Source organism: Patagioenas fasciata, chromosome 3 (assembly GCF_037038585.1).
Source record: "Patagioenas fasciata isolate bPatFas1 chromosome 3, bPatFas1.hap1, whole genome shotgun sequence".
In the NCBI taxonomy this organism is placed as follows: domain Eukaryota; kingdom Metazoa; phylum Chordata; class Aves; order Columbiformes; family Columbidae; genus Patagioenas; species Patagioenas fasciata.
Genome location: NC_092522.1, coordinates 114,938,010 through 114,957,813, shown reverse-complemented (window position 1 = coordinate 114,957,813; position 19,804 = coordinate 114,938,010). Strand labels below are relative to the sequence as shown.

Sequence of the window (19,804 nt, the reverse complement as noted above, 5' to 3'; positions counted from 1 at the left end):
TAAGAGCAGGACAGACACCCAGTGAGACTATAACATTATTGACACTGGCAAGTGTCCAAAGTTGTTGGACCTATGCCATAACTGCAGAACCATTCTTCTAAAAAACTAAAAAGCAACCAAAACAAAAGAACAACCACAAATGACAGCTTTTCTAGTGTTCTTCCTCTGCAGTAAGAAGTAAAGATAATTTAATGATCTGCCAATATATCTGAATTAAAAGTGTCTTTCTACTTCAGAATATAAAAGCAATCTGGGATTAAACTCTGGGGAAAAGAGTTCAAGTTGCTGCAGCATACAGGTAGTTGATTATTCTAGTTTGATAATGAATTTAGCTATTTCCTGCCCCCAGGTGTGTTTAAAAATCCTCTCTGGCACTACCACAGCACTGGTAAAACGTTCGGTAGTTTTCTCTTTGCTGAAGATGCCACCTGCAAGAGCACTTGAAGCTGTGGTAATTAAAGAACATCTTGCACTACTGTCCTGGCAGTGTTGGATATGGACAGAACTCCAGCAAAGGGCTGTATGGGTGGTTCCTGTTCTAAATCGGGGCTTCTGTTCCCCTTTGGAGGGTGAAGGGAGAAAAGATGGGCCTGCAGTACACGTTGACTGTGGCTTCAGCCAAGGTGTCTTCTAAAGAAAAGATGGTGCTGGAGACTGCAGTGGATTTGTGCCCTAACCTGTCTTTTCCATTAAAGCTTGCTGCAGATTCCCCCAGGAGCTGTCAGGATTTGCAGCGCTGGGGTCTGGACACAATGCCAGAGGTGAGATTTGACAACGAGAGGGAGGCACTTTGTGATTTTTCTCCCATGCTTTGCAAATACTGCCTTGGAGGTAAAGCCTGATGCTTACTTGGGACAGAAGTGCACTTGGCAGACCTGGATCAGATAGCTCCAGTGGAGGGAAAGAGGGTGAATTTCTGTTTCAGCTTTCTGTGCCTCTGGGGTTTGAACCCTCCCCTCACCATGCAGTAAACTCACAAATTCAGCTCATCCTTCCAGCCCTGCCCTCCGTCGGGCGGGGGAGGGGGGCCTGGCAGCCGGCACTTTCCTGGCCGCCGGCCCCCCCGGGAGGAGGCGGCGGGGACAGCCGATGCCACCTCGGTTTCTTCCCCCTTTCAGCGGTCAGCAGCTTTAAATACAGCGCCGTGTGGCGTGGGGGGGGTGGCAGCAGCAGCACCATGGGGCGAGCGATCGGCATCCTGGGCTGCAGCCTAGCGCTGCTGCTGCTGCTGCGGGCGCCCCCGGCCCGGGGCTCCCCGCACCGCCTGCGCCGGCAGCAGCGGACGGGCGGCCTCTCCCGGAGCCACGGGCCGGCAGGTACCGCGCTCCCGCGGGCGGCCGGAGCTGCCTCCAGCCTGCCTTCCCCCCGCACGGCTCCTGCCTTCCCCCCGCACGGCTCCTGCCTTCCCCCCGCACGGCTCCTGCCTTCCCCCCGCACGGCTCCTGCCTTCCCCCCGCACCGCTCTTGCCTTCTCCCCGCACCGCTGCCTCCCGCCAGCCCTGCCCGCCGGCACCGCTCCTGCCTTCCCCCCGCACCGCTGCCTCCCGCCAGCCCTGCCCGCCGGCGACGCGCTCCTGCTCGGTTGCTCCGCGCTTTGCTCGCTGTTGCCCGGCCGCTCCGGGCACCGCTTGCCATTGCCATTGCTTCTTTGGGGTGTTTCCTTACCTGCCGAGTTTTACGAACGCTTACAGGAAGATTATGGCACAGGGACATCTTATTGGAGCTGCAATGGTCCGTGGACCATTAGCTCACAGGCAGAAGTACTAACTAATTTTGCGTTTGTTTGTTTTTAATGCAAGACTGGCCTTCCTAATCTTTAAAACCTACATAACTCTTCTCTAGCCGTGTTCATTTCTCAGAACATCTCTATTTCAGACTCAGAATCAGGCTGCTGAAAAGTGGCAGGTTTGTTTTTGTTCTGCTTTGGTTTTTGTTTGTTTTGTTTTTTGTTTGTTTTGGGTTTTGTTTGTTTTTCCTTAATCTATAAAGAGAATTCTACCTATAAAGCTTGGATTATGTATTTATTTATTTATTGAGGACAACCTGTGTGGGTCTTTTTCTTTCATGTCTTGAGCTACTGAATGCATGCACTAACTTTTCTTTATGTTTTCTCAGCTTCCCAAAGGTCACAAAGCCATTTGTCTAAATCTTCATGCAAAATCTGAGTTAGGGAATGCATGCAGAATTGTATATAATACACCTGGACGAGATCCTGGATTCATCCAGTGTGTTACTGTGTCCAAAGGCAAAATCAACTCTACTGCTGTGTTTCCTGACGGAAGATGTATCTGTGCAATTCTTTTTTTCCTCCATTTTCACTTGCACAAGAGAACAAAACAGCTCTTCAGGGACTATATTCAAACCGAACGCCTCGCATTTTGCTATTTAACGCACTGTTGAGCAGCAATGTCTCTTTTGTACAAACTTTGTGCTTGTGGGTTGTCTGTTTTTCAGAAACCAGGAGTACAAATGCATACCTGGATGGTATCATCAATGTCAGGTTGTCAGGACAGCAGTGTACAGCTTTGCTTGCCTGCTGTTGATGTCCTGATTATTTTTGATCTTCCTTGAAGCACCACTTGTGTCTGATATGAGCTATAGCTTTTGCTGTTTCAGTATAGATTTATGTCAGTGAGGATTTTAAAAAGCTAGAAATACTTGTGTAAATGTTCATTTTTACATGTAAAATTACTTCATAAATAGTACATTCATTTACTTTTCTGCTGTAGAAGCCTTTAGACAGTAGCAACTTCTAAAGAAGCCTTTATCACAGCATCATTTGCATCCTTTTCCTGTTGGTCTTTATTTCTTCTTGTTGTGTACTTTGGGATGTGAATTGCAAGCAAGAAATAATTCCTGATTAGAAATCTATGTTTTTACTATCCCAACAAATATTGTTAGGATCTGTGCACTATGTAACCTAGCCAGTTGTTTTACCATTTTACTTCTGTAGATTATAAAAATGGAATTCAGGCTTTATGCAAATAAAAAGTAAGTATGTTTATATGTCACTGCTACACTTCTGTGTTGGCTGTTACATGTCAACTACAACACTTTGTTTCAAGGATAGTTAGACATTTTGTGGGTTCTAATGTGGACCTATCTTTTAATGCTTAGAAGTGTTCAGTTATTACTTGTCAAAATTAATATTTAAGGATTTCTGATGTGTTGCTCACTATGATTTTAAGCCTCTGCCTAAAGAATTAAGAGTGCCAACATTTGTCTGGTAGGAGTAGTTTGCCAGGACAGCTCTCACTGCCCTGGGGTGAGAGCTCTGGTCCTGTGTAGGGGATAACTGAAGTGTTTTCTGTCCTTCTTGACAGGCACCACCTGCAAGAACCAGCCCTTAGACCTCGTCTTCATCATAGACAGCTCCCGTAGCGTCCGACCTGAAGAGTTTGAGAAAGTGAAAGTCTTTTTGTCGAAAATGATTGATACTCTGGACGTCGGTGAAAGAACGACCCGTGTGGCGGTCATGAATTATGCTAGCACGGTCAAGGTGGAGTTTCCCCTCCGGACATACTTTGATAAAGCGTCTATGAAGGAGGCTGTATCTCGCATTGAGCCCTTGTCTGCTGGCACCATGACCGGCCTTGCCATCCAAACTGCCGTGGATGAAGTCTTCACTGAGGAGATGGGCACCCGGCCAGCAAACTTCAATATCCCCAAGGTGGTCATTGTTGTGACAGATGGACGACCACAAGACCGGGTTCAAGATGTGGCAGCAAGCGCCCGGGCAGCTGGCATTGAGATCTACGCCGTTGGGGTAGACCGGGCAGACATGCAGTCCCTGAGGATAATGGCCAGCGAACCACTGGATGAACACGTCTTTTATGTGGAGACCTATGGTGTGATCGAAAAGCTGACATCCAAATTCAGAGAGACTTTCTGTGGTAAGGTGGTCAGTCCAAGGGCTTAGTGTAATTTGGCACCTTGTGGCTCCGACTGTGGTTCCACTCCCTAAGAAAGAAGTTTTTCTTTTTGAAAAGTGTTATGTATCACATTTAAATATTTCCTTTGCCACCCATTGGGCAGAAAAGCCAACCCTTTTATTCAGCGGAGGCCAAGTGTGGGTTGTTAGTGTCATTTACAGAAAAAAAGGTCATGTATCTGGGGTCTTTAGAACTGCCTATAGATAGCTATGACACAGCCTTGCTCACAAAAATCAAACAACTGTTTGACAATTAAAAAACTTGCGTGAATTAGATTTTGCTAGTAAGTATCTAAGAAAATGACTCATAAAATAAATCTCTAGCAAGGAATGGGTAAAATCAGGTGTAAAGAACATTGTAAGAGAATTAAAATAACAGCCATTGCCTTGGGAACTTGGTTGGCCATGTCTTACATAGTTATTTCAGAGCCTTACTAAAAATTACCACAATTACCATATCTTTTGAAGGGAGTGAACAGACCTCTTTTTCTCGGTATGAAATAAATGTGTAGGACCATCTGTAGACAGGACACTTTGCCCAATACCTAACCTAGGAAATGCCGTGAGGTTTGGCTTGACATCATGTTGTGTTGCTGATGTGACCACATCCTCTCTCTGGCAGCTGGAGGTGGGTATGAGTGCCCACCTAGCTGGACAGGTATGAGTGCTGTGAACATAGCACTGATTTTCCATCTATGTTCTCACCAAAGCAAGTCCTTTCATAGCACCAAAGAAGAATCTCTTGTTCTTAAGAGTAAACAGACTGTTTATTGTGCTGAAGCATAGGAATTACACCTCTACTAAGGTGGAGGAGAAACCAAAGAGAGCTCACACATACACACTTCTAGTGTAACTCTGAGATTCTTGCATGCAATTAGCCAAAATCTGCGGACAAAAATGGGATGAAGGGAATAGTTTTTCAAAAGGTTCCTACAAAACAGATGAATCTAAGAGGGTCTTGTAAGACAGTGTGGGTAAACTGGGTCTTTTCCAGCTCCAGACTGCTTTTTGGCCAGAAATCTAGACTCGCCAGTGACAATTAGGAGTTTCTTTGCTTTGGCCAAGGCAAATAAATTTGTAGGGTGAACTGAAAACAGGAAGACTAATGTTCAGGGGCAAAATAGTTGGCTAAGCTTAAGGTCTTGATGCATTGAGAGCATCATTCAACATGAGACCATCCTGGAGATGGAAAATCTTAGCCTTGAATTGGTGTCCAAGTCAGTGGAAGCTCGACCTTTTCTACCACAAACATCTGACCATTTGAATCCGAGCTTCTCAGTTATGGTTGAAAATATCACCCACAGATTTTGTTCATAGTCATGGAGATGAATTCTCTAATTCCCAAGGGTGTAGCAGAATGAAAAGACACTGTCTTGGTTTGAGGTTTGTTTTTGCCAATGGAAATACAAGGCACACTTTCTATCAGCCTTATTAGAAGACATCTACATCTTCCATATTTTAGAAAATGGGCTATGTTACCTTGCATTCAGAAATACATGAGAAGATTCAAGCATTCTTGTTTCTTATTTCTTATCTCACCGCTATTGCTTTGGAGTTTGATTTTACCAGTAGTCAGTATCCACATTGTAATCGCTCATGTAAATAACATCTCAGGTAATAACAGACTTGTCTTTCTGTTTTGCTCCTTTCCGCTTTCATTTCCTCCTCCTTTATTGTCTTTTTTCCCCCTTCCCACTTTTTTCCCTCCGGCTTTTTTTTTTTTCTCCCCCCTTCCCTTTGATGACTAAATTTAGATGACATTAAAAAGTCATCTAAGTTTTAATATCTAGGTTTCCTTTACAGTCTGTGGAGAGAAACAGGCATCTTGAGATGACCAAAGATGCAGCAGATCCAAAGCTGATTACACATGAGAAACATTGGTCAGAAGTTAATTAGCTATGTAGTTAGACCATCTGTGAAGGAAGAGATTGTCAGCACACACAGTGTATCACAGTGTTACAACAGTAATTTTGTCTGCCCTGTCACCACAACACACTCATCTTGGCTGCCATCCGTCACACTGCTTTTTGGATCACTGTCGTGTGTCTTATCAGCCTGATGAGATAACCTGACTGTGGAGAATTAGCTGGTCCCCAAAATTTGACTCTCATGTCGTAGTTTGCAGTTTCAGCTTCTCAATTCTCTGAGGTTTGGACATTATCTATTTCTGTACTGTACTTCAGTTAGGAGGCTCACATGCCTGTAAAGCTGCCTTACTGCAGAAACTTTCCTCCTTTTGGTTCTGGCTTTTTCAACCTGATGGATCAAGGCAGCTGTAGCCTTCACATCCCCGTCGTGCACTGGCGGGTTTCTTTGCTGGCTGATAGATCTGAACCATCATGATGCAGAAACACTTTTCATCCCTAGTGCCTCTGAGTCATTTTTCTCTTCCTCCTGGTCTTGATGCTCTTTCTGTTGCAAATTGATTTGATTTGATTTTAGTATAGTTTAGTTTTGTTTGCTTTCTATTGCATTTTAGTTTACGTGTATAGGGTTTTTTTGTTTGTCTGTTTGGTTTTTTAACAGTACAGTAGGAATTCATAAATCATACCAGTGAGCAGAAGTCAGTAAGCTGCCAGACAGTGAGAGATACATCTTGGGATTGTTTCAACTGGTTGTTTGTAATAGAAAGGGACTGGATACAAAAATACAAAAGATCCTTTTCATTGCCAAGTTCTCATTTCCAGTGTATTGCTACTGGTGAGACCCCATCTGGAATATTGTGTCCAGTTCTGGGCCCCTCAGTTCCAGAAGGACAGGGAACTGCTGGAGAGAGTCCAGTGCAGGGCAACAAAGATGATTAAGGGAGTGGAGCATCTCCCTTATGAGGAAAGGCTGAGGGAGCTGGGGCTCTTTAGCTTGGAGGAGACTGAGGGGTGACCTCATTAATGTTTACAAATATACAAAGGGTGAGTGTCAGGAGGATGGAGCCAGGCTCTTCTCGGTGACAACCAATGGTAGGACAAGGGATGATGGGTACAAACTGGAACACAGGAGGTTCCACTTAAATTTGAGAAGAAACTTCTTCTCAGTGAGGGTGACAGACACTGGCCCAGGCTGCCCAGGGGGGTTGTGGAGTCTCCTACTCTGGAGACATTCAAAACCCACCTGGACACCTTCCTGTGTAACCTCATCTGGGTGTTCCTGCTCCGGCAGGGGGATTGAACTGGATGAGCTTTCGAGGTCCCTTCCAATCCCTGACATTCTGTGATTCTGTGAAATGCTTAAAATCTCCCTGTTGCACCCTTTTCAATTCACCTTGGCTTTCTGCCACCTCAGGTGGTGAATTATTTCTGTGTGGTTGTTCCAGTGTCACTTATGACCTCTTTCTTCTGGCTATAGAGTGATACAAAGAAAGATGCCTGTATCTTCTTGTGATGGTGATACAGCACTGAAATCCACTATGCTAATCCAGCAAAGAGTGCAAGATGTACTTTTGTAAGCATAAATTATTAATGACTGTTTCTTTCCTTTGGGATGACTGAAATGCCTTTTCTGTAAATGCCCTTTGTAGCTGCAAATGTGTGCGCACTGGGGACCCATGGCTGCCAGCAGGTCTGTGTGAGTGATGGTGGATCCTACCATTGCGACTGCTATCAAGGCTACACTCTCAATCCAGATAAGAGGACCTGCTCAGGTATTACTCCTTCAGTAAATGTGTTCAACTAAGAAAAAAAAGTCAGTTTTTTGACACCATAATTAGATTTGAGAAGCTACTTGTGTACTTCTGTTGAAACTGTGAACTTCTGTATCTCCTTCAATAACGATGAATCAAATAATAAAAAATCAATAAAAGTCTACTGCAAGTAATGGTGAGAAGTAGTTTGAGTCCATCACCATCCTTTTTATTGTGCCTTGTAGATCCATTCATTAGGGCCAGATGCCAGTACAAATTCTTCAGATGTAGACACTGTATAGATATTTTCTCCTAATTCCTTCAATTACTGTTGCCATTTCTGAGCTGATTCCAAATAGAAATATATTTGAAAATGTGAATATGTGCCCCATCCGATATGATTATTTTTCAAATGAACAATGAATTGTTGCTCTAACGTGCATCTTGCAGCTGTGGACCCGTGTGCACCTGGAAGGCACGAGTGTGAGCAGGTCTGTGTGAGTAACAACGGATCCTATGTCTGTGAATGCTATGAAGGCTACGGCCTGAATCCAGATAAGAAGACTTGCTCAGGTAAGAATTAAAGGCTACTTAAATATAGGAAACTCCTGGAGACATGGATGTGTTTTCTGTGAGTTACCTTCATGATTTCTAATTGAAAAATTGCTTACAGAAATCAGGTCTTAAAATGAGTTCACCTGTAGACTCTCCCCTTGGTTCTAGTAATAGTAAAATCACATTTTTCTTATAACATTTTGATTATAAAAGTGCAATTTGGCACTTACCTACCATTTTATGGTCTTTCCAGTGCTTCACAAATATCCCTTGTTCTTTGGGAGAGGATGAACCTATTCCAGAGCTGCCTACCAGCACTGTGTCTCTATGGGAGGATGAGTGCCACTCGTTCACAGAGAACTTAAAACCGGATGATTTTTCCATGACCTTTCCATCTCTCCCGTCGAAACTCATTTTTCTTTACAGTTTGCTGCTTCTGCTTCCAAGTTGTGCTGGGATTTGTGATATAGCAATCCCAGTCCTACACCAGCAGCAGCTTCTTGAATTGTCCCCCTGAAAATTTAGCCTAGTATAAAAACTCTTTTTCCCCTCAAATTCTTCTCTGGAGTTGTTTCTTTAAATCCAGAAGTTTGGAGCAGCACCACCCTTAGGGTAGCTGTTTCATAACTGGGAAGTGTATCCTTCCTTTTGACAGCATGTAAGGATTCTTCTCACCAAAGCTTTCGCTGTTCTTATTTCTGAAGGGAGAACATAATCTTCAGGCACTCCTGCTTGTTTGCTTTTATTCTCACTAGGCTTTATATCTTTGCCATTTAACAGCATTTCTACATATCACGCCTGGCTTTTTGTGCCTGCCTTCAGCTCATGGATGAAAATATGGAGTTAAATTTTGATACACCACAGTTCCTGCTAACACGGCAAGAAAAAACAATTTCTGCCTTGATGTGCGGCAGGTCATCTCAGTATGATGTTTTGGCTTCATCCTTACTGGGGATATTCAGGACTGTTAGAATTGCTGATGAAAACCAGAATCGCGTGAGATGTGCTATAGTGATGTCTTGGAGTCCAGATATCTGCCTCCTTAGTAAATTAATTCAGTTGTCTGCAGCGTAATATAATAATATAGTAGGTTGAATCATTATTTCAATTTTAACGAAATTGTATTTATAAATGTTGAAGTATTTAAAATGCTTGAGTGTCTGGGAGGGATTAATAGGTTTTTTCTCTGAAACATGGTTCACCGCAGCCGTGGACATGTGCACACCTGGAAGGCACGACTGTGCCCAAGTCTGTCTGAGCAATGACGGATCCTACAGCTGTGATTGCTTTGAAGGATACACTCTGAATCCAGACAAGAAGACTTGCTCAGGTAAGACCTGATCAAAGAAATATTGCATTTAGCTAAAAGCAATATATTTTAAAAATCAGGTTAATTCATGTTATTTTTTGGATAAATTATCCAAGTGTTTCTGTACAACTCCTGAAAACATGGTGCAGCTTTATTTCTTCTTATGTCTAGTAATACAGGGTGTTTCAAAAAGGTGGATCCAATTTGAAAGCACTATGTCTCTGCAACCACGAACTGCCCATGAATGAAACTCTTACCACTTGAAAGGGCAGGACGTAGAGTTTCAAATGATTACCGCTGGACGTACCGTTTGTAAATTTTTATGTAATTGTAACATGTTGCCATCGTGAAATATGCTGCTTTGAAACTGGGTCCATCTTTTTGAAACATCCTGTAATTTGAGAGCCACGACTCCTCCGCAGTTGCGCGAAGCTTTTAATTGGTATAATTAAAATGCCATTTCCCTGAGGACTTTGCAGTATTTTCACACCCATGGAGCACAAATTGCCATATCCACCTGAGAGAGGAGAAAGAGAATATATTAATATTTGGTCAGAATATGAGATGTGTACAAGCTATGCCATAAAACTCTTCAGCAAATCAGTGCAAGGGAATGAGATGAAGAAGAACAGGGACTGTGCTGGGAGAGAGATTACAATATGTATCATCATCAGTGTGATCACTCTTCCTGGTGGATGTGTTTGGACATTTAAAGTACTCCAGCCTTAGTGCTCTAGAGGGTGGAGGGAAATGTTCCTTCCCAGTTCTGGTCTCTTGTGGAGAACAGGACCGTAGATGTATCTGGTACTTAAGGATGTATATGTAAATATATAGTACCTACAAATTAATGTGTATTCTCTACCATTTTCACTTAATTAAGATTTGAACTTCACTCATTTCTTTGGACGTTTCACTGATGATTTATTTACACAAAATCTTTTTGTCTACTTCCATTATAATCCCTTTCCCTTACTACATTTTGTGTGATAAAGCATTGAACTTAGACTCCAGTTCCAGGAGGTTCCCAAATCTCTCCAATTAGTCATGAGTCTTGCATCTCAGAGATGAAGGCAGAGGATGACAATATGTCTTCCTGCATAGTTTAGGAGCTGAGTTTGTAAATACAGGTCCTAAGGTTGACCCTCACCTGGCATTATACAGAGGCCATAAACATCTGTGAGGGAATGTGAATTCAATTAGGCATCCTCATTAGGAGTCCAGTCCTGAACCTCCTTTCATAGCACTGATTCTCCCCTGCATAGTCAAATTTCAGATTATTTCCCTAACATGCTTGCTTTTGTTCTCTTTTGAACCTTATTTTGCAATAGGCTGCTAATGATTTCTCAACCATCTGGGTCTTTGTGATATAATAAAAATAGTCTAGGTCCAGGAGGAGGGGCTCTGTTTGTTCTCGCTTTCTCTCTCCCTTTCCTTGTTCCTTACTGAACCTCCTTACTGCAAAGATATCCAAATATAGGAACTTCTTCTCAGCTTGGCCTTTCAGAGTTGGCGTGTTAAATTTGGCAGAAAACATCAGCCTCACACATCAAGTGCCACTTTGTAACTGGCAGCGGGTGCCATGTCTCTTTTTCTTTTTTTTAACCCAGCCATGAATACTCTTCTGTTTATGGTCTTTTCACTCCATAAAACAGTGTCTTATCCAACTCAACTAGAGCTGAAATAATGCCAAATGCTCCCTTAAAATCCAGATATTTGTTCTCTGAAATTCCTTTGGATAATTATTTTGTAAGTGGGTCACTGCTAGTTCAGCTCCTTTTGCAATCTATTACAACTGTAAAAAAAGTATTGCCAGTGTTCCAAAAATTGTATTAATTTTGTGATGATGACAGCCAGATAAAAACACACTCTGTATACCCTACGACGGCTAACAGCGTGCCAACACGCAGCACGAACATCCTGGTTCGAATCCGAATGAAGAGATGTTTGCAAATGGGAATTACTAACAGTGACTAAACTGAAGTTTTGAGTATTGATTGATATTCTTCTCTTCTCAAATGCCTTCCCCAGTTGTCGACATGTGTGCACCTGGGAGGCACGACTGCGAGCAGGTCTGCGTGAGGGATGATCTGTTCTACACCTGTGACTGCTACCAAGGCTACAACCTGAATCCAGACAAGAAGACTTGCTCAAGTAAGAGCAGATTGCTGTTCCGCATCCCCCATGCCCTACCCAGCTAATACATGTGCTGAAATAGCTCTTATTAGCAGGTTAATCTATTTGGATCTGTTGAGAAACTTCCATGTGCATTCAAGTGTTACAAGGCCACCCTGTGTTTATTCTGCCTCTTCCACTTTGAGCAACATTCAGAGATACAAAGCACTTTATATGCGATGGTGCTAGTAACTTCTTACCATTTGGCCTTTCTTTATCAGGTTATAACCGAGGCCTTCACTGTATTTAAAAAAATATGTGCAATATTCAGCAAACCCAGAACTGAGAAATAATTGTGGAAGCAGCGTACCACCATGTACAGGACAGTTTGAGGTAGTCTCCTCCCTTCCAGGCTGAGTTTCATGTTGCTGTAACTTTGTTACAGTAAAAATGTAATTAAAAAAAAAGTTTCTTTCCTTCCTTGGCTTCTTACTGTAAAGTTATTATGTGCTGGAAGCTGTTCACAGCATGTCTTTGGAGGTTATCTGGCACTTCCCATCTGGTAGGGTTAGGGGGAGCATAGACTGTACAAAGGCAGGGCTGAGGGAGACTCCAGTGAGGCAGTTAGTTCAGAGCACTGCCCCAGGCAAGGTCAGTTACACATTGCAGTAGGTCCTGGTAAGATTCATAGAACAGTTTGGATTGGAAGGGACATTCAAAGCTCATCCAGTCCAACCCCTCTTGCAATGAGCAGGGACATCTTCACCCAGATCAGGTTGCTCAGAGCCCCATCCAGCCTGGCCTTGAATGTCTCCAGGGTTGGGGCATCCACCACCTCTCTGGGCAACCTGGGCCAGTGTTTCACCACCCTCAGTGTAAAAAATTTCTTCCTCATGTCTGCCCTGAATCTCCCCTTGTTTAGTTTAAAACCATCGCCCTTTGTCCTATCATAACAGGCCCTGCTAAAAATTCTGTCCACATCTTCTAGACTCCTTTCAAGTACTGAAAGGCCACATGTAGGATAGGCTCCCAGCATGGAAAAGGATTGCCATTGGGAAGCATTAAAAAAGAGTTATCTTTCTTTTGGATAACTATTTCTCCAAAATGCATTCTGTAGGAACGGGTATATATGTACCAGGAACCCAAGATTGAGCAAGTCTGGGTGAGTAGTGGTGGATTGTATACCTGTGACTGCTATGGAGGCTTTACCTTGAATCCAGACGAGAAAATGTGCTCAAGCAATAATTTCATTGTTTTTCCTGAATATATTTTTTGAAGTACCTCTGAATGTGTTAAATCCTTCTCATCTGTTTGAGAAATATTCTATCAACTCACAGACTACCTGAAAGCACAATCCTTTTTCATTCCTTTCTGCCTGTTGCCACTAATGTTTTGAGCTACTGACAATTTGATCCTTCTTGTTTAGTTATGGCAGTGACTGTATTTAAAACTAGAGCTGACTCTTACCTATCACCACACATTTAAGGACTTCACCATTAAAAAAAAAAATCAGTTATAAAATGGGAATCAGTTATGAAATGGGAATAACTGGAGGGACTGGCAAGGCAGGGTTCTGGCAATCTGTCTCTGGGGCACAGGACTCAATGGCGTACCAGCATTTGGAGGATGATGGGAGGCCAGAGGTGAACAGAACTGCTATTAGAAGAAGTACAGCAGTGCTAAACCATACGTTCTTGTCCACTCCTCCATGCTGAGTGGGGCAGGCATGAACTCACCAACTGTCTCTGTTGGCAGAACCTCTGCGCCATTTCATGTAGAGTCATAGGGAAAGTTGCATTGGAAAGGACCTCAAGAGGTACCAAGTCTGATCTCTGGTTCAGAGTAGAAATAACTTGCCATTGCATCAGGTGGCTAAGGACCCTTGGTAAGAGCAAAGTTATAAAATAGGTGGATCTAGCCAAACACCATCTGCAAAAACAGTAATTTTTTTTTAGGTCTGGACTTAAACAAAAATGCAGTGTAAAAACACAACTCTAGCATGTTTTGTACGACTTGTTGGGCATCCCAGTGGCAACAAGATTGTCCAAGATTTTGAACATCAAATACTGGAAGACTCCAAATTTTACAGAAGGACTGCAGAAAACTTCAGGGCACCCTTGGGCAGTTGCTAAAGTGGGTTGGAAAATAAATTTTGTGAAAACAGACATAATCCAAGGAGGATCTGTATCCGTCATTAGAGAATTTAAATTTAAACATAAAAAATTAACTGCCAGCTGGTTGGAAACCAACCATGTTGGTGTGATATTTTGAACTGAATTTCCTCCAGCTGACTCTTGAAAAGCTCTTCTTTGTATATTGACCATAAAGCTGGTTGAACATTCCAAAGAAGGGAACTGAACAAATACAGGTTCAGTGAAATCAAGGAGACACCAGTTTCAACATTGGCTCTAAGACAAATTAATTTCTGCACTGCTAGAAATGAATCTGTTCATAGATTTTGCAGTTCCCCTGCAAAATGTAAATACCAATGGCATGACTGATAAACAAGAAACCAAAACATTTCAGAAAATAAGAGTTATTGTATCCAGGTATAATATTTCTGTTGTTTTACTGTTATAATGCTCACGTAATTTGTTTGGCTTTGATCAGCTATGCATTTATATATCTACAGAAAAAGTAATGGTATAATCTCCTGTCATTGCCTTTGCAAGGAACGTAAAAACACATGTATCAAGAGACAGGTATTACATACAGATAATACCTCCTGATAACTTGTTGAAAGTGTATTTCTTAATTGTAGGCCCTATTTTAAGAAGGCTCTGCCTTTGGAAGCTTGTTATTCAGGTCTTGGATGTAGACAGTAATCTCGCTGCAGTACCTGTGCTTCAGTAGCTGTTGATATGTTTGTTCTTAGCCTGCAGCAAGTACTGCAGCTCAGCTTAACTCCTCTTTTGTTTCTGGAGTAGGTGAGGTTAAAATACCTTTCATGTAGCTATGAACATCAGCTGATGCCTGATGTTATTATATTACAATGAAGTCATAATCTCTCTCAGCCCTTTGTGATCATCCCTGGTTTTGCGGTGGATTATGTAGAAAAAGGAATTCTTGAGGACAGCTGAGGCTGGTCCCTTGTCAGTCTGGAAGACTGAGCACAAGACCTAGGAACAGATTCAATGGCACCACTGTGGAGTATGGCAATGCTTGTTTTTTCTTTCTAAGAGATTGAAGAAATCTCTGTCATACTAACTGACTCCTCTATTAATATCGCTGTGCCTTTATACTAGATTTTAAATTCATTTGTGCCTATCTGAATGTTGTTCTACCTTCCATCCATATTCATGTGACATTGGAATGGACTTATGTTCACGTCTTGATGAATCAAAAGTGATACTCTCTATGCATGCGTATTGTCAGTGTTATAAACCAACAGCACATGGATGATTTAGCTGAACCTTATTGCTTAGTATTTAAAATCAAAACGTGTTCCTCCTTTCTTTTTTAATTATTTACCAAGTGGTAAATTCAATTCTTCCAATTCCTTAGGTATCTAAATTCCACCCACATCTCAGAAACTGATGCAAACTGATCAACTTCTGACACTGATTGAGTATTAATGTGCCTAAAATCACTATGTGCTTTCCTGTTGGGCTTGCAAAACTGCTGGAGGCTTAACTTTGGACTAATGCATTCTCAGGAGTGCTGTGTTTGGGAGTGATGGATACCCCAAATGCCATTGTGATCCAGCTTTGACAGGGCAGCAACCTTGATTTTGTATAGACAGATAGATTTAGATTTTATTTACATACATTTAGATATGAGGAAGAAATCCTTCACCATGAGGGTGGAGAGGCACTGGAACAGCTGCCCAGAGAAGCTGTGGATGCCCCATCCCTGGCAGTGTTCAAGGCCAGGCGGGACGGGGCTTTGAGCAACCTGGTCTAGAGAAAGACGCCCCTGCCTGTGGCAGGGGGGCTGGACTAGGCGAAGGAAAGATTCACTTTAGTCCAGACATCAGAGTTGATGGGGGTGGCTGGTTGGTCCCTGCACCCAGGCCTCTTTTTATATTGTATTCAATAAAGGTCTAATTTAAAGAGTGCAGAGGATCCAGGTGGGCAGGTGAGGAACTCCTCGGTTAGAGTCAAGGTCTCTCTTGCCTGTCCCGTTTCTGGACTGTGACACTCACATCTCTGGCTGCACCCCAGCCCTGTTCACTGCCCTCCCTCCTTCCCAACTGCCCTGGGTTGCAGCGCCTGCTGCAGTCTCACAGCATGAGTTCAACTCCTCTTGCAGAATCAAGCCTTTCCCTGGGATTTAAATGTTTGATAATTGCCATAAATGTTCTTAATGCTGTTTTCTCTCTTAGGAGCCATAACGAGCAGTCTTGTAACAACTGAAGAGTCCTGTAAGTGTGAAGCCATAGCTGCCCTGCAGGACTCAGTCACCTCACACCTTGAAGCTCTGTCTGCAAAATATATCCTTTTTCTTACATGATCTTCTGCATTGAGCTCTTTACTGCTATTTTAGAGGGAGCTGCTTTGATGTTAGCTGGGAAAGGAACAGACCTCACAACAAAAAGTATTTTCTCGGTAATTTTAGAAATGTTGTGCAGCTAAATCAGTCTCCTCCAGACTAAAGAGCCCCAGCTCCCTCAGCCTTTCGTCATACAGGAGATGCTCCACCCCCTTCACCATCTTTGTGGCTCTGCACTGGACTGTCAAGCAGTTCCCTGTCCTTTTTGAACCTTCCTCTGCTCCTCCATGAGAATGTGCTCCTCTATTGACATCCAGCTGCTGGGATACAGGAGGAGAGCTGCGAGGCAGGGTGACAAGGCTGGAAGCACTGGGCAAGCCTTGTGTCCCTGGGACATCCGAGGTGCAGGCTGGTGGGTGCCAGCTACACCATGCTGGAATTCACTGGCTTCATTTGCTGCAGTGTGCTGCCTGCGCCAGTGAGGAGAAATGTGGTTAGTGCCCGGATTAGACATGTCACAAACATGTGGGAGAGAAAGAAAAACAACAACAACAAAAAGAAAGTGATGAATGCTGTGGTACTACAGCAAACCTGAATGCTGGAATAAGTGCCCTCAGATGGCATTGCAGGAACTAATTACTGGAAGTTAAAAGTTGGGCGAGCTGTGATTCATCATAAGGCACAATGTTTAGAACTGTGTTTGATCACTGTTAGAATTTACCAAGGGTTTTGGTAGATTTTCATCAGTGGAAATTTTTGAGACTGCACTCTTTTTTTTTTCTGTAGAAGGTGCTCTTGTTGAAATAGGAATTGGTTTATAGCAGCACTACATCTGTGATTGTCATCCTGATCCTTGGGGATTCAAAATCAATGGAGAGTGGGGTATTTAGGATTAATCAAAGAAGGAGAGCAAACCAGTAAGTTTTATATGTGAACTCATCATTTATACAGATAAATGAATTTTTCAGTTCATGAAAGTTTCTGAAAGCCAAATGAAAACTTCTGCCAAGGACACAAGACTCTCACAGTTCTTGAATAAATTCAGACTTCTTTTTATAAACCCTAACTGCAAATCCCTCTTCTTGCAGCATGCCTAGAGTTCACTTTATTTGCTTCAGAAGGGTGAAGGGAAGACTGATTTTCCTTGGATTATAACATGTAATTCCAGGGAATCTAAGTAGTTAAAAATAAACACCAAGGTAATTAAACCTGTAATGTCATCTCAGTAGCAGCACGTCCTTCAGAGAACAATCTTTCTGCAAAAAAGAGCTAATGTTAAGCAAGAAAATCTGGTGGTTTCAAGTCAGGAATATATTTTATTACGAATAACTGAGGCTTTCTTTCAAAGTTATTATTTGGGGGGCAATTTGTATCCCTAGCATCATTTCAAGACAACTTGGGAGAAGCAGCAGAGCTCATCACCTGCTGCCTCTCAGCCCTGAATGTCACTTGGACCAACTCCTAAGGAATCAGGGTTTGAGATCATGCGGGAAGTTACCAGACCTTGACAGATCTCTACATTTGAAATCTCTGGTTCAAGAACATATTGACCTTGGTAGAAAACAGACTGTTTTTTTTGAAAATGCAGAAATGAGGAAGATTATAAATAAACCAAACCTTATAGCTGTCTGTTATATTCTCCTTAACAACTGACCACTAGATGAAGTGTCTGAGAAGCTGCAGGCGTATCAAGGCAGACAGCAGGTTGTCTGAGTTATCATTCTACTTAATTCCAAAATAATCTTCCAGAAGCAATCCTTTTTATCGTGTTCAGCAAGCTTTATTTTGTTGCACAGCTTACAAAACAGCAGTTGGTTTGTTATTACTGACAAATATCAAGAAGACTTCAGGAAGACAACAGTCTTGAAAATAGTGACCCTGAGGATCTTCGTGTACAGTCACTTTATAACCATCAAGCTACCTATACCTGCTGTGCTTGTTTGTACTACAAGTATTACAGTAACTGCATTTTTATTCTTTTATTTAAAAACAAATACAGAAAAGAACAGATACAGTATATCACATATAAAACTGTGAAATGGCAAAGCAGAATAAAAATGGGCCTATGTCATCTATCCATTAAATAGGAAAATAATTTGGGGTCTTGTAACTTATTTTAATAAAATAAAGTATGATCAGCACACTGATATTGGGAGTATTTTTGTGTACAACTTAAATGCTTTATTTCATAACATATCCTTTAACAAAAACAAGGAAATAAGAACTCAAAGGAGGCATAAATGGAAGAAATCCACATAAATAAACAAGATACTATCCCCAAGTCACATAGTTGGAAAAAGAACCATTTGATTTTAAAACCTAGAAGTCCTTGTTAATATAGATAAGAGGTTTAATAGTAATTTCAAGTATTAATAATATTGTTTAATGCTCAGAAGGATGAAAGATGTTCTCCAACTTAAGGTTTTTATCCTGGAAGATTTACTTATGTTATTAGTCAGTCATTTCCTGTTGTCATACCACAGACTTTACTGGGACTACTTGTGTCAATTTGGCTTGTACAATAAAACACTCAATTTAAAAATCTAATTGTTAAAGGAATCTACTTGTTTTCCACAGTTGGCATTTGTAATCATCCAAATGCTTTAGAAACTACACTTAAAGATGGAGGCAAACCCATGATTATTATTTTTTTTTCTTAGAATTGAAAAATACAACATACTTTGTAGAGCTTTGCAATATAATTATACAAAATATTACATCAGTAGCTGGTATGACAAGGACATGTTATAATGACATCTGTGCTTGCTTCATATCTGCACATAATAGATACAAACAATTGCAACGAAAGTTGGGCAGAAGTTCAGTTATCATATTCATTGCACATGCAAGTGAGACTTCAAGCATGTCTATACAGTAATGTTAAGTTAGAATATAATACACAGATAATATAATAGCACAGATGAACATGGACACAGCTCCAGCAAGGGCTAAAAATGAGACTAATAACCCTTCAAGACTGCTGGATTGGTCTGTGGTTGATATTTTGTGATATGTCCCCACTGATATTAATTTGCTTTACTTCAATTAAAGTTAGCATGGATGACCTAGCTGTGCTACTCTTGCTTCCTCAAAGTGCAGTATATGCATATTTTTTGCATAAGTCATGTTTTATATCCAGCACTTTATTTTGCTTACTTTCATGTCCTCCACTTAGACATGGGTATTATACAAGGATTTATAGGACCAGAATTATGCCTTGGCCTGTGTATTGGTAAGAATAAACAAGTTGTAAATCTAATGCAAGACTTTTCAACTTCTTGGCAGTTGGGTGTACATGACATCAATCCCATTTACACTAAGGCCAGTTGTCAGATCAGATGTATAATTTTATACCATAGTGGAAAATTGTCCTGGAGGCCAGATGTGTCTTGCAAGCCGTCAGCTGGGCAGGCTTTGTTTCATGCATTAGTATTTGTAACTCCATTTTACGTTACAAATAATAGTATTTACGTTCAATTCCTCTGAGACCTTATGTTGTCTCACTTTGTGTTTCCGAGCATCAGATAAAATTCGAAGGTGATAGAAGTGATTTCTTCAAAATAGAACATACGAGCAGGTCCTATTGACTGAACATTTTTATTTTAAATATCCAGGCTGTTTCAAAAAGATGGACCAAATTCCAACCCGCAGTAATTTCAAATTATATTTAGTTATTGAGGCAGTAAAACTTTGAGACTGATGCAGGGAACTGTTATGAAAAGAATTAAATTTAATCTTTTGGATGGTATTTTAAAATTATTTTTATTCTGCCTCAAAGAGAATAAAATAGAAAATTTCAGTTCTAAGGGACCTACAGTGATCACCTAGTCCAACTGCCTGACCACAGGCA

At 41.7% G+C, this 19,804-nt stretch overlaps 1 protein-coding gene across 2 annotated transcripts; it reads left to right on the top strand.

Annotated features, from left to right (window-relative positions):
- The first annotated feature begins 1,030 nt into the window (after nucleotides 1-1,030).
- MATN3 (matrilin 3) lies at nucleotides 1,031-18,501 on the top strand. 2 transcript variants are annotated; one of them, XM_065835135.2, is made up of 8 exons: nucleotides 1,031-1,316; nucleotides 3,324-3,893; nucleotides 7,446-7,568; nucleotides 7,998-8,120; nucleotides 9,310-9,432; nucleotides 11,440-11,562; nucleotides 15,848-15,955; nucleotides 17,612-18,501. In XM_065835135.2, the coding sequence occupies exons 1-8, from the start codon at nucleotides 1,178-1,180 to the stop codon at nucleotides 17,665-17,667; spliced, it is 1,365 nt and encodes a 454-aa protein (XP_065691207.2). In that variant the 5' UTR covers nucleotides 1,031-1,177; the 3' UTR covers nucleotides 17,668-18,501. The 2 variants fall into 2 exon arrangements, with proteins under 2 accessions (XP_065691207.2, XP_071663193.1); XM_071807092.1 differs by lacking the exon at nucleotides 1,031-1,316 and adding an exon at nucleotides 1,500-1,905.
- Nucleotides 18,502-19,804: the final 1,303 nt, after the last annotated feature.

What these genes read in the sequence shown, in the direction of transcription:
- MATN3 (XM_065835135.2), top strand. Translation starts at nt 1,178, where the DNA reads ATGGGGCGAGCGATCGGCATCCTGGGCTGCAGCCTAGCGCTGCTGCTG. An exon ending in AGATAAGAAGACTTGCTCAG is followed by an intron (nt 8,121 to 9,309) that starts GTAAGAATTAAA and finishes GGTTCACCGCAG; the next exon opens with CCGTGGACATGTGCACACCT. An exon ending in TGAAGCTCTGTCTGCAAAAT is followed by an intron (nt 15,956 to 17,611) that starts ATATCCTTTTTC and finishes ACAACTGACCAC; the next exon opens with TAGATGAAGTGTCTGAGAAG.